Source organism: Camelina sativa, chromosome 11 (assembly GCF_000633955.1).
Source record: "Camelina sativa cultivar DH55 chromosome 11, Cs, whole genome shotgun sequence".
Lineage (NCBI taxonomy): Eukaryota > Viridiplantae > Streptophyta > Magnoliopsida > Brassicales > Brassicaceae > Camelina > Camelina sativa.
The window spans coordinates 340,477-353,450 of NC_025695.1; the positions used below are offsets into that span (position 1 = coordinate 340,477).

Below are 12,974 nucleotides of genomic sequence, written 5' to 3' on the forward strand. Positions count from 1 at the left end.
AGACAATAAGACCCAATGAAATTATCATGTAGGACACCATTAGATACTAAACTTCTCAGACACCATTTATTGATTTGTTGTTGGTTTAGTATCTTCAATCCAAAGCCATGTGCTCTGTATTGGAAAAAAAACCCCAAAAAATACTTAATTCCTGATAATTTCGTTTATATAACAACTAACAGGAGGAAACTAACCCTTATGATTCACAAACTATTAGAGATCCAAAACAAATTTTAAGGTTAAAGCTTTCTCCAAGAACAAGAAACATTCTAGCTAAACCCACCACGCTACAAGCCTACAAGAAAGCTCACAACAAGAAAAGAAAAAAATGACTTTTCTGAGAAGTTTCTTGGGTGCTAAGCAAATAATGCGAAGAAGGGAATCATCATCATCAGCATCGTCGACACCAAGAGGATTCATGGCGGTTTATGTTGGAGAGAATGATCAAAAGAGGAAGAGATATGTGGTGCCGGTGTCATACTTAAACCAGCCATTGTTTCAAGAATTGTTGAGTAAATCTGAGGAAGAGTTTGGTTTTGATCATCCTACGGGCGGCTTAACCATACCGTGTCATGAATCTTTGTTCTTCACAGTCACATCTCAGATTCGATGAATTACAAGAACATAAAGTACTTACAATACAATGTAGAGATTTTTTTAGCTGATTTCCCCACTGGAAATAATTGTAAATTGTTTCAGTGAGAGGAATATACACATACATGATACGTACATCGTGCTTATGAATCATCTGCATGCATGTTTATACATTTGTATCTTGCATTAAAAAATAGTTTCTTTTATAATAAAGACTAGAAAAAAAACATTTGTGTCATAGCTATTTCCCTTAGTTTTTCATAGAACAAATATTGTATGTGACTATTTTTAATTTCATTCCTTGTGAGTTGTGACTACTGTAATAGTGAAAAAACTTGAATTTTTTGTTTTTTCATTCTCTTCATATAAATTATTTTAAAACATTAATAGGCTAAACATTTTAATGGCCCAGAAATAGAAGTCCAAAGCCCAAAGCCTCTAAATTAAATGCTTCACGCGCCGCGCGCCCTTTGACTATAGTAGCTTTGCGCGTGAGGGAGAAGTTGGCACCGTTTTTATTTGCTTACGTCATCTTCCCTTTTCAACGTCTTTATTGGTTTTTTTTGTGCTTACGTACGTTTCCTTCTTTCTTTCTTTCCTTTATTATAATTTCTGACCCTTTCTTTTTGTTCCTTTTGCTAATTAGTACCACGATGTAAATAAATGTGACAGGTTAGTCCGGTTCAGCTATCTACCATTCCTTGTTTTGTACGTTAGTCCGGTTTATTATTGAATAATGAATGTGTACGTATAATGATGTTACGTTCGAGCTATAACTATAATGTTTTCCTTTCTAGATGATAAACGTTTAATTAATTTTCAAAAATCAATATGTATTTTCTTAAGTAGACATTTTCTTGCGTTCATTGCATTTATATATGTTTTTCCATGTTCAAACTATTAACCTCCAAATAACGTTTTTGTCCCTCCCTGAAACCGAAACATGAAAAAGATTCAAAGTTAGCAAGCGAAGGAAGGAGGGAGGGGGGCCCTGTAAGAAGAACCAATTGAGCCTTGCGTCACATGCCAAAATTAAGTAGAGGAATACGACCTCAAATCAAAACCCTACCTCTCAGACCACATTTAGCAGATAAATCAAATTGACCTCTCAAAACAAAAGCTTAGTCCTCTTCCTATCTTCTGCCGTCTCGATCGTTTTCTCTAGGTGCCACTATGTTTTCTATTTTTTTTTTTTTTTTGAAATTTAACTGTTAGATCATCGTACAAGAAAAATAGCCAATCTGGTCTAATAATTTTCTGGGTCCAACTATCCTGCAGCCCATGTGATGAATAGACCATACATTTCACTTCAGATCTTGCCACCTATACCTTTTGTTTTTCTTGACTTCAAAACAGAGCTCATGGCCGCTTCTCTTTCACGTGAATATACAGTTTATATTCAATCACTTCCTTAACGTACGAAACATACATGGAACTTTCTCATGTTTTCTTTTCTAAGATTTTATCTGACACAAGTTTCCTGTAAATAATATGCACTGCAAAGTCTACAACTATATAGAGTTGTCTATTTTTCTGAAAAAAGGTATTAAATCACGTCAAAGAGTTTATCAGCAATAAAGAGTGTGTTAGAAACGAGCTTACTCTGTTTTATTTTGGGGAAGCCAAAACAGAGTTGTACAAACAGGACATGACAAGATCGATCCTGACTTCTCGCCCCTCAAAGTATAAAAATAGAGATTGAAGAATTTCCTAAACTAAGCAGACAAGTTTTCATGTCTGGTAAAATCTGCATTTTGCTCTGTAAAAATGGAAAGTTGTACAAAAGAGGACAGTTTTGTGGGAAGGAGGTGGCAAGAGTAACATGGGGGCTTTCATGTGCTTGGTCGAGACGAGAGACATGTCCCTATCAGTCCGTAAGCTGAAATTGTCCCTTCAAAGATTCGTAATTTCTCCCTAATCCTCTTCTCGTTTTTCACTGAATATTTTTCCAACCAATCTCGTTCGCAGAACATGCTTCCCTCCTTCCCTGACAACGACCGCAAACCCTCTCTCTCTCTCTCCCACTGTCGGTTTTTGTGGTCGATAAGAGAAAAAAAAACCATGATTCTGATTCACTTGTTCCTTGATGTGATAGATTTGGGAAGTAACTCACTGAATTCGACTTGAGTTCAAAGTTTATTTTGTAGAACTGCAGAGTTTGGAGTTACGTGTGAATCAAGTAACTGACGCTAATTTTCATGTTTTAGGATTTATGGAACATTCATGAATTTGTATGTATTATACCTTTACGCATATATAATATTTTCTACGACACATAATATACCCTTCTTTTATAATTAAATATTAGTTTTCATTGAAATTAATAAGAACTGAATTCTTATGCAAATTTTTTTTACTACAAGTACAAAACATCTATAGTGAAAACAGTTTTTTGTTCTAAAGACATCAACTATTAAGAAAGGGACGAATTATTATTATTTATCTTCAATCTTCATTATGACCGACGAAATGGATTAGGAAGAGGAACATCACAAATCAACAAAGATGGGAAGCTCTCGAGATCGTGAGGCTTAACATGTTCTTTGTCCTTAACCTTTTACGACCAGAAACAAAGATCTAATAAATGCCCATTGTCCATAAGCATATGCCTATATAGAACTTGGTCAAAAGTATTGTAAACATATACGGTCACTTGTAGACAAGAGTTAACGCGAATCTTACTCAGTTTTTTGGAATTTTTTGTTTGTTACAATCTGTGTTCTCAAATAGATATTTTGTAACCAAGTTGTAATTAGACTATTTTTTGGTTGGTCAAGACAAATTAGATTGATTTCTTTTGGTTGCATTTTTGTTCATCACATGACAGTTGTGAATCTGGCAATTTGCATGTCTAGCCTTAGGTCCTAAACAAAAGAATCCGACTACCTAGATTATTATCTTTTTTGGAAAATTTCTATGGTAGTTGAAAATCGCGTGATTAGTCTATTTTAGGCTCAAAAGATCTAGTTACATAATAAAAAAGAAGAAGATAATGTGTTAATACTAATAGATCTTGCTTCTAGTCCGGATCGTTCTGTTGGTGTAGACGATAGATCGATTATAATCCCGTGATCGAGATCGTTTCATTGGTGTAAACAATGAATTATATAAAAGATCATGTTACACTTTCGAGTTGTATACATTTTTGTCCACTTTATAGTTTTACACGGTGGCTGCTAGTCTTGTGATTGGTCATTAACTAAATACCTTAAAATGAATCATATATATAAAAGATCGTGTTTGCAGACTGGATAAAAAAGAGTTATTTATAATTAAACTAGAGGTCAGTAATTAATGCATTATGCATGCATGCTTTATATATACTTAACCACAAAGATTAAGGAGTACATTTTTTGTTTTGGTTTAAATTAAGGAGTGTAATTTGTAGTTATAGTACACCCTACATATAATTTGTACTTATAGTACATATTTAGATACCTCTTCGTACGTAATTATAGAAATTTAGTTACCACATTGATATCTTTCCCTATTTATGATAGTAACTGTTGGGGGAGAGAGAGAGAGAGGGACCATGGTGTCTTGGGGAGGACCAACAATGAAATTAAATCCCAATGGGTTTGGATCCCACACTGTCACATGCCTCTCTATATCCCTTCTCCTGCTTTTTTTCCTGCTCCTTAAAAATAAAGCTACATATATCCAAAATTATAAGTAATAATAGTGTATTGCTTATGATCATAATAATATAACTTCGTCTTCTTAATGTGAAATGTGATAATATTGGAGAATATTCACTATTTGTAAATTACCGTCATCATCGTCCTTCTAAAATAAATAGATCCAATAAATTTCATTTTACTATTTTTTTGAAATAAAAGTACAATTAAAAATGAAAAAAATGTAGTACTTATGTGATAATTCCCTCAAACTATTAGTGGGTTTGCTGAATTATCATTTGAGATGTATCATTATTTTAAGAAGAGTCGTCTAAGACGGCACTAACCAAAATGTTAGATTATTGATAATCATTTGATCATATAGAAATATTAAATAAATTTCGGATAATCAAGAAAATAAAATAAAACTATTGCTTTAGCAATCCTATCCTCATCCTTCCTCCATAAATAACCCCTTTCGCCACCACTCTCTCATCAAAAACTTCTCACATCTCACATCATTTTCTCTCCTCATCACTAGCTCTCACTTTCATCAAAGAAAAAAAGAAAAGAAAGAAAGAAAGAGTAAAGCTAGAAGAATGGCGGTAAAGAGATCTTCAAAACTAACACAAACAGCAATGCTAAAGCAAATCCTCAAGAGATGCTCGAGCTTAGGCAAGAAACAATGCTACGACGAGGAAGGACTCCCTCTTGACGTACCAAAGGGACATTTTCCGGTTTACGTAGGCGAAAAGCGTACGAGGTACATCGTACCAATCTCCTTCTTGACTCATCCCGAATTTCTTATCCTTCTTCAACAAGCAGAGGAAGAGTTCGGCTTTCACCACGACATGGGAGGACTCACTATCCCTTGTGAAGAAGTTGTTTTCCTCTCTCTAACATCCATGATCAGATGAGATAGAAATAGAGAGAGAGAGGTTATATATATTATGATGAGGACTAAGATTCTTTTGCCTTTTTTTGCCTTTGGATTATTATCCAAATGGTTTTTTTTTCGGACTAAACCTGTAAGATCCACACAAAAAGATCACTCTCTACACGGATCATGTAAATCATGGGTTTTAGTTCGTCAATTAACGTCCTAAATGGGGTTTGTATTCGATGAAATGGGGTTTTTTTTCTTTTTTCTTTTATGAGCTGATCAGTGGTGGCTCGCACTAATAGATGATTAGTGCAAGTTGAATATTGGCCAATATTTTTTTTTTAGTTCGAGTGTATGATCGTTCGAGTTTTTTGAAACTAAGAAATGTTTGATCTATGAATGAATCTTTTATTGGGTTTTACTCACGGATGTAAGTACGTTTGACATGTATGCGAGTGATGTATATATTTAAATTTCTATCCTAATTTTGTTCATATAATTTTAAATTTATTATAACATCTGAACGTATTATCAATGACTTCATATTATCCACGAGAAATAGACAAATAAATCTATCCAACCCACGAGATCGTATTATAAATGACTCAATATTCGAAATAATGCTTCTGTAAAAGGTTAAATCTACAGTTAACCAAAACAAAGATTACCATTTAATTTGTTTGAGTCAAGACACCAAACCTTATATAAAAACGCCGAAATTAATATTGAACTTTTATATAAATTAGTATTGGATTTTTAGTCCGCTTTTGAGTTTCTGACTTTTAAAGTACGGGACATATTTCGAGTGGATTACTACTTCTTTAGGTGAAGCAAAAGCATATTTGTCTCTAGTAATTATAAGTTGGTCCGATATATACTATTAATATGGATTGGAATTAACTTAATGCACTTACTCTTATAAGTTTGTCCTATATATACTATTAATTATAAGTTATATTTATATATATATATATATATATATATAAATATTAAAAATTGAATGCACTTACTCTTCTCCCTTTTTCTTTTCCTACGAGCCACAAATCCTATATGACAGCAACTACTCTTCTTAATGCACATACCTTTTTTTGTTTTTTGCCTACATACTTTTAATTTTTTCTCCTTTTCTTCTCAAGAATATCTTTTTGTTCGTACCTATTTATATTTGGAATAAATTGCATCCACAAGTACCAATAATAGGGTTAAAATCTGGAAAGCTCTCTACTCTCCAACAAAAATTCTTCAGTACTCTCCATTAATCTCCTCTACTCTCATACTCTTAATGAAAGTTGCAATCTCTAAATTTGCCTTTACCAAACCGATTCAAACCAATACATTAAACCAGTTTTTAATTGAATTGATTAATAATAATTAAAAAAAAAAACAAAAATCAGACCTGTTCTATTGCTTCTTCTTCTCCATTCTCGGGTTCATCCATTTTCCACCATTGATGAAGCTCAAGCTTTAATTTCCGAATCAGATTTCTTTATCTTTTCTACTACTTTCAGCTTAAACCCTCTTAAATCTATAGAGTATTCAATCGATTCTGGGTTATTGTATTTAAATTTAGAGATTTCAATTAGATTTGAATTTTGTGTTGATAATTAATGGATATTGGGTTGATAACCAACTATTATGGGTCGATTAAGAAATATGAATGGACAGTAGTGGCTGAATCATAGTAAAACATATGCAGATTAGCTTTTTTTGGTTCGAAAATCCATTGGGTTGCAAACATAATATAACTAGAAAACTGAGTATAACTGACATAATTGGTATAACATGTATAACTAAAAAATTGGTATAACTGGTACAACTGATATTCTTAAAGGTACAACTGGTATTTTATTGTGTACTAATATAGTTTTATTACTAATTTTTTAGGACAACACAATGACCAACCTTCCGAAATCATAAATGGCAGCTAGGGAGAAATTTGGATAGCTGGTTTCAGAGCGAGTGAGGAAGCCAATATAAGATTAAAGATTAGTGTAATTTTCAATGTATTTGTACTTTATGATTTTGTACAACTTGGTAAAACATGGTTTTATAATGGTATAATTATGTATGTCTTTACTCCTATTCCGTTTGTAGTAAAACTTGGTACAACCTAACGGTACAACTACCACCAATTTTTAAAAAATTATATGTGCTTTATAAATTAAAATTTGTTAGACAATGTTAAAAATCTTCATATTCACTTTATAAACTTAAATTTGTGTTACACATCTTCTAAAGTAACATTATAAAAAGAAAAAGAAAATCTTCACTAAATTCATTTGTGTCCAAGATCTTATAGTTTTAAGATGACTTTCTTATTGTTAACTCAATTACATTGCAAAACACACAAAAATAAAGTTTGACACATATTTTTGCATGAACACATTGAGAATATTATACAAATAAGTAAAATCTTTGGTCCAACTAAAAAAGTTTAGTTTAAATACAAGTATAACTGATTATACACAAAAAATCTCAAAAAGTACAACTATGTATAAGGTAGTACAACTTGAAAACTTGGAATAACTATGTTTGTTTTTGCGGCGCCACCTGGCAATTGTACTTACTTTGCGGCGCCACGTGGATTTTATGATGGCATAATTTGACCATGTGCGGTTTGACCTCCCCTCCCCCACGTTATTCAGAGTTTTGAAATTTCAATTTTTTAAAAAAAAAAAGTCAATCTCTATCTTTTTTTTTGACAAACAAAATCATTCCCTATTAAAGAGAGACAATGAGGACAAGAGAAAACAAGATTTGTTGTAAATATTAGGATTCCTAAAATTTAGGTTTAATATTCAATCCCAGATTTTAAGATTCAATTCGTCACTAGTTTGTACAACTTGTACAAACTGGTACAACTGTTCAACATGTTTATGACTATGAAAATCAAATTAACATGGAAATATGACTCACGTCTTAAAGGTTTGAACTCGAGTGAAACCTTTCTAAAGTGATTGGAGTTATGCAATCACGGTCGTTATTGGAGCATGGTGTTCCTAGATCAAGTTATACCAATTTGTACCTTTTGTTTTTGAATTTTATAACTACTTAGTTATACCAAGTTCTACTTAGTTGTTCACGTTTTAAAGATGTTGGTTCAATAGCTTTATTAGAATCAACTTTCGCCGCCATTGTCTTCTTCTTCTTCTCCATCTCCATCCTCTATGATTTTCTCTGGTTCTAGAGGAATATAATGGGTTTGATTCGACTTTTCACCCTTTCTTCCACAAACCTTCAAACAAAATTGATTAGATTATTAGCACTTCTAATCAATTCGGAAACCTAATGAACAGATTTGACACTAATTCTATACATAAATTCCCTAATTTCAATCAAAATTTTCACACAATCTCCCTTCTTTTAATCAAATTTTACACAAAGTCAAAAATAAAAAAATCGATTTCAATTGCATAATGTTGTTTCCACCATTACAAGTTGTCTCTATCTACACTCGTACAGGAAAAAAAGATAAATTGAGATGTTGGGTTTTTTAGGATCAAACGAAGAAAAGAAAAATTGATTTTAAGGATTTTTAAAGTTAAACAAAAAAAAAATTTGACCCGAATATAAAAGGTTTGAGTGTTATATCCATTTTTGTTGGTTGGGTCAGTAATATTCTCTAACTATTGGGGGTCTAAAGGTATTTACCTTTTTTTGGAATTGTTTTAAATCAAAAATAAATTAAGTAATAGAAGAGGCGTATTTGAGAATTTTTGTTGGAGAGTAGAGAGCTCCGGAGATTAAAACCCCGATAATATCTATCCTGCCGCATCACTCGTTGATACATGTATATACGTACATGTTGCTCAGTCGAATACTCGAATGTAATATGTAGTAATGTGCACACAACAAACCAATTGGTTGAAGGACTAAACCATGAACTTGAGTATACATATGGAAGTAATACAAAGAACAAACACTAATTCTCAATCACCCACATCTTTGTATACATGAAAATCTATATAATAATTTAAGAAGAAACACTAAATGTCGATCAACCACTTATAGAGGATTATCACAAATCAATCGTTATATTTTAAAAATTAATAGATCCCAGACTCACAGATTATATATAACCCGATTTTTTTTTTTCTTTTTTAAAGGCCATTTTACGTAGTGATCGCACTGCACATCCAAAGTCCAAACCATGAACGAAGGGACGAGGAGGAAAAGAAAAAGCCAAGAGGTTTGGATCTCAACTGGATGAGTAAATTACAAAAAGAAGAATCTTTTAATATTGTCCCTTTCCGTACGAATTAAACTATTTGTAGGAAAATTCTTGGAAGGTGCATTTGTCATGTCAACTTCCTACACAATAGTTTCATCTTTTTTTTTTTTTTTTTTTCAAATGTTATCTTTAATCAAATCTTTAATCCATAAACCAGTTGAAACAATGAAATTTTTACATTCATACTAGTTATTCATCTTTTTTACTTCTACACCGTGAGAGAAACCACTGATTAAATGCTTTTCTTTTCCTCATACGATCAAGAGCTATATATATATATATACAGATAAAATTTGTATAAACCTATATATTAGAAAGGTACCTTCTTTTGACAAAAAAAAAAAAGCAAAAGTACCTTAGTTATATCCACTCTTCTCTAACTGACGAGAATAGCCATTTTTGTTAACCTCTCTAAATAATTTCCGAGGAAAGATTTTGGTCTGAGTTCTCCTTAAACCTAGCGTAAAGCCTTATATATAAACACTACGTTCCCTAATCGAAACCCATACTTTCCTCTGTAAACAAGAATGATCAGCCATTCAATTACTATAGTTGCAGCCAAACAAGTAATTGGATCACAAACGTTGGAGCACAATGGTAATGCTGTAAATTACAAGCAATTGAAAACCTAAGACGATGGTCGGTATGATTTATGAACTTAAAAAAAAAAAACAAATTAGATCATTGTAAAACTGTCTAAGAAAACCAGTTGTTAGAACACAACTACAAACTGTTTGAAGGCAAATGGGATGGGGGAACTGAATGAACTGTGGAGCACGGAAACTGATCTTACAGAAACATGAGATTCTCAACCTGAGCAGAGGAGACAGAGTCTGAATGACAACGTATATACTGCTCTGTTCTTCTTCCTTCTACTTCAAAAGTTCTCATACTATCTTTCTTCAGATCATAGTAGAGAACACTAGGTACGGATGAATGCAGTAAGGTTGGTGTAAATATAATCTCACCAGTGTCAGCGTCGGTGGTGCGAAACTCATAAAACCTATCAGAAATAGGGTTTGTTTTGGAGGCAACTAATTTAGGCAAAGCAAAAGTCTTCTTGGACCAATCCTCCTTAGAGGCATCTTCTAGAACCCACAGCCCAATAATACCACTGATTTTCTTTTCAAAGAAGATAACAGCCAGCTTCCCCTCGTAGGTTGTCAACTTTGAAAAGCTACGAAAGTTGCTGCAAGGTCCTTTGATAAGATCAATCTTTTCAGACCTAACATCAAAACTCATGATTGCACACTCATTTAGTTTTGTGCCAGTAAAAGCCTGATAATACAAAACACCATTGATGCAAAGTTGCTCACTTAAAGGAGAGTGAGGAGGAATAGTGCCTTGAAACATCCTCCAAGCAGAACTCCCACTACTTTCCAATGTCAAAACCATTATCTCCCCAGCTAAACCGCGTCTGTTTCTCAGCATAGGCATTCTTCTCACGATGCACAGCACTTTATAAACACTGTCGATGGGATCATAGCCTAAGTACTGGTTTGTGGCTCTCTTCCCTGCACTAACGCTGGGCAAGGTAACCGATCGTCTAGTGCAAGGATTATATATCACGAGGCTAGAAGGTGGTCCATAGCAAATCAGACCGTGGACAGAAGGAGCAATGGTCGTGCGCTGTCTGGTGTGACAAGTCACATGATAAGTGGCTGGAGAAGCAAAAGAAGAAGATGATGATAGTACTTCACGTGTACTTTTGAAGTGAACAGATGCAGAGGTTAACGAAAAAGAGCTCACTTTGAATACAAAGACGAGACTTTTGGGTCTTTTCAAAGACTCATTCACGAATAGTTTCATGAAATATGGACTGCGGATTATGGAACTCCAGAGCTTAGATACGGAGAGGAATCTGATTAGGGTTTTAACTGGAAATCGTTTGAGTATTTCCACCATCAAATCATCCGGAAGTGAGTTTACGCTTACCTTTGCAAGCTTCTTCCTCTGTGTCTCCATGGTAGAGAGACGTAAACGATGAGAAATGCTTCCAGCAGCCACCTTTGCCTTTGGTCTTCCAAAAAAAATATTGTTTAAGGTGAAAACCCTAAAGCAGTATATTAATGAGTAAACGTGTTGCCGTTTTTATTTTATAAACTTTTTGTTGAGATGGCAAAAACGCCAGCCATTTCATAGATTACTCAAAATAATTTATAGGTTTTTTCCCGTAATTGTTACAAAGAAAATATAAGAGTTTTTTTTAAAACAAATATTAATCCAAATTATTTTTAAATTATCTTCATAAATATCTTATGTTAAGTTGAAAGACTTTTATGTAATCAATTTTGATTTTTTTGTTATTGTTATTCATATGAACCAAATTATGAATTATTGAATTTATTATGGACATACTACAGCACAAGTTGATCTAATGTTTCCTTTATATTCACTCTCTAAGCCTCCCAAAACATCTCGATTCTAAGCATCTGTAGAATCTCGTCTCTCTCCCCTAACCCTAGAAATGTTTCTCAACATACTATTTTCCCTTCTATTTCAAACCCTCCGATCCGTGAAACGCTACGTTTTCAAAACTCTAGGTACCTTTGTTTCATGCAGACGCCCGCTTTCCCCTGTTTTCTCGGCGATGACACAGGTCACTGACGTAGACGAAGATGACAAGCCTCACGAAGAATGAGGGGTTTTTCGGAATCTAATCCCGTATCTCTTACTTGGCTCTTCACGCGTTGCAACACCGTGGCTAAGAAGGAGCAGGAATCGTAGCGGCTAATCAATCACAGCGGTTGGATTAGTCTCAGACGTATTCAACGAGTCAAAACTAAGCAATCCTTCCTGAACATAGCGATAGGGCATGTTCCAGTATTCAAATTCCGGAGCCCCAATGTTCACGAACATTCAGTGAACCAACCGCTGAGATATACTGCTTTAGCTGCAAACTATAGGATCATTCGCAGTAGCACACGATGGTAGTTCCGAGAATTACAAGCGACTAAAGACAAAGCTCGGAGAGTAGGGTTCGATCTTCATCACAAGTTCTGATATCGAGCTTGTTCTTCACCTGATCGCCAATTCTATGGCCAAGAGAGTTGATCTCTATTTAGTAAGATGAGCGATTCTCTCGCGTTTCTAGTATCCCATGACCACAATATAGGCCGAGAGCGTAGTCAAAACGTTTCTATATTCTAAAAAAAATTATCGGATTGGCTTTTATCTATTCTGTTAAAAACTCAAAAAATGTTTTTATTTTAGAACAATCAAATATAAAGTCTCTCACACAGTTTCAGACATTACAAACGATGTGGTCGAATTAGCCATTTTCAGCTCGATCATAAGCGTTGGATTTGTGCTTGGGGGCAAATGTGAAGCCTTCGGGAACTTTTCCAAGCAGCAATTCCGATATCCGCACCTGCATGTTGTAACATTATATTAAACTTAAGCTCAGATAGTCCAAAGTAAGAAGACAATTGAAGGAGAAGAATTTAACGCACCCAGTCACCGGCAGATTCAGACATCATGAGTGTCTCAAGATCATCACGGCCAAAGTAAGAAGGCGGGCGCCAGTTGATTTGCTGCGGGATTACATCAAGCAAACCGACAGGTATGTACCTAAACGTGTAGCTTAGCCACTCCAGCAAGAAATGCCTAGTTGTCTCAACTCCTGTTTGAAAAATTAAGATAACGGCAG

At 34.1% G+C, this 12,974-nt stretch overlaps 4 protein-coding genes across 4 annotated transcripts in view; 2 read left to right on the top strand and 2 right to left on the bottom strand.

Moving 5' to 3' along the window:
• Window positions 121-911, top strand: LOC109127516 (auxin-responsive protein SAUR15-like). The gene has a single exon (XM_019232422.1). The coding sequence runs from the start codon at window positions 329-331 to the stop codon at window positions 611-613; it is 285 nt and encodes a 94-aa protein (XP_019087967.1). The 5' UTR covers window positions 121-328; the 3' UTR covers window positions 614-911.
• Window positions 4,702-5,515, top strand: LOC104720796 (auxin-induced protein 15A-like). The gene has a single exon (XM_010438680.2). The coding sequence runs from the start codon at window positions 4,811-4,813 to the stop codon at window positions 5,126-5,128; it is 318 nt and encodes a 105-aa protein (XP_010436982.1). The 5' UTR covers window positions 4,702-4,810; the 3' UTR covers window positions 5,129-5,515.
• On the bottom strand, window positions 10,050-11,465 carry LOC104727472 (putative F-box protein At4g38870). The gene is made up of 2 exons (XM_019231715.1): window positions 11,430-11,465; window positions 10,050-11,338 (listed from the first exon to the last, which is right to left on the bottom strand). The coding sequence occupies exons 1-2, from the start codon at window positions 11,463-11,465 to the stop codon at window positions 10,115-10,117; spliced, it is 1,260 nt and encodes a 419-aa protein (XP_019087260.1). The 3' UTR covers window positions 10,050-10,114.
• Window positions 12,504-12,974, bottom strand: part of LOC104727473 (tRNA-dihydrouridine(47) synthase [NAD(P)(+)]-like) — a 7,199-nt gene continuing 6,728 nt past the window's right edge. Inside the window, exons 10-11 of the mRNA XM_019232950.1 lie at window positions 12,778-12,895; window positions 12,504-12,695 (exon numbers count right to left, since the gene is read on the bottom strand). Coding sequence (XP_019088495.1) covers window positions 12,597-12,695; window positions 12,778-12,895 — 217 coding nt within the window. The 3' untranslated portion in view covers window positions 12,504-12,596. The remainder of the gene's footprint in view (window positions 12,696-12,777; window positions 12,896-12,974) is intronic.

Coding starts and splice junctions, on each gene's coding strand:
- LOC104727472 (XM_019231715.1), bottom strand. CDS start 11,465: ATGAAATGGCTGGCGTTTTTGCCATCTCAACAAAAA. Junction 11,339..11,429: donor TTTTGCCATCTCAACAAAAA/GTTTATAAAATA, acceptor GGAAGACCAAAG/GCAAAGGTGGCTGCTGGAAG.
- LOC104720796 (XM_010438680.2), top strand. CDS start 4,811: ATGGCGGTAAAGAGATCTTCAAAACTAACACAAACAGCAATGCTAAAG.
- LOC109127516 (XM_019232422.1), top strand. CDS start 329: ATGACTTTTCTGAGAAGTTTCTTGGGTGCTAAGCAAATAATGCGAAGA.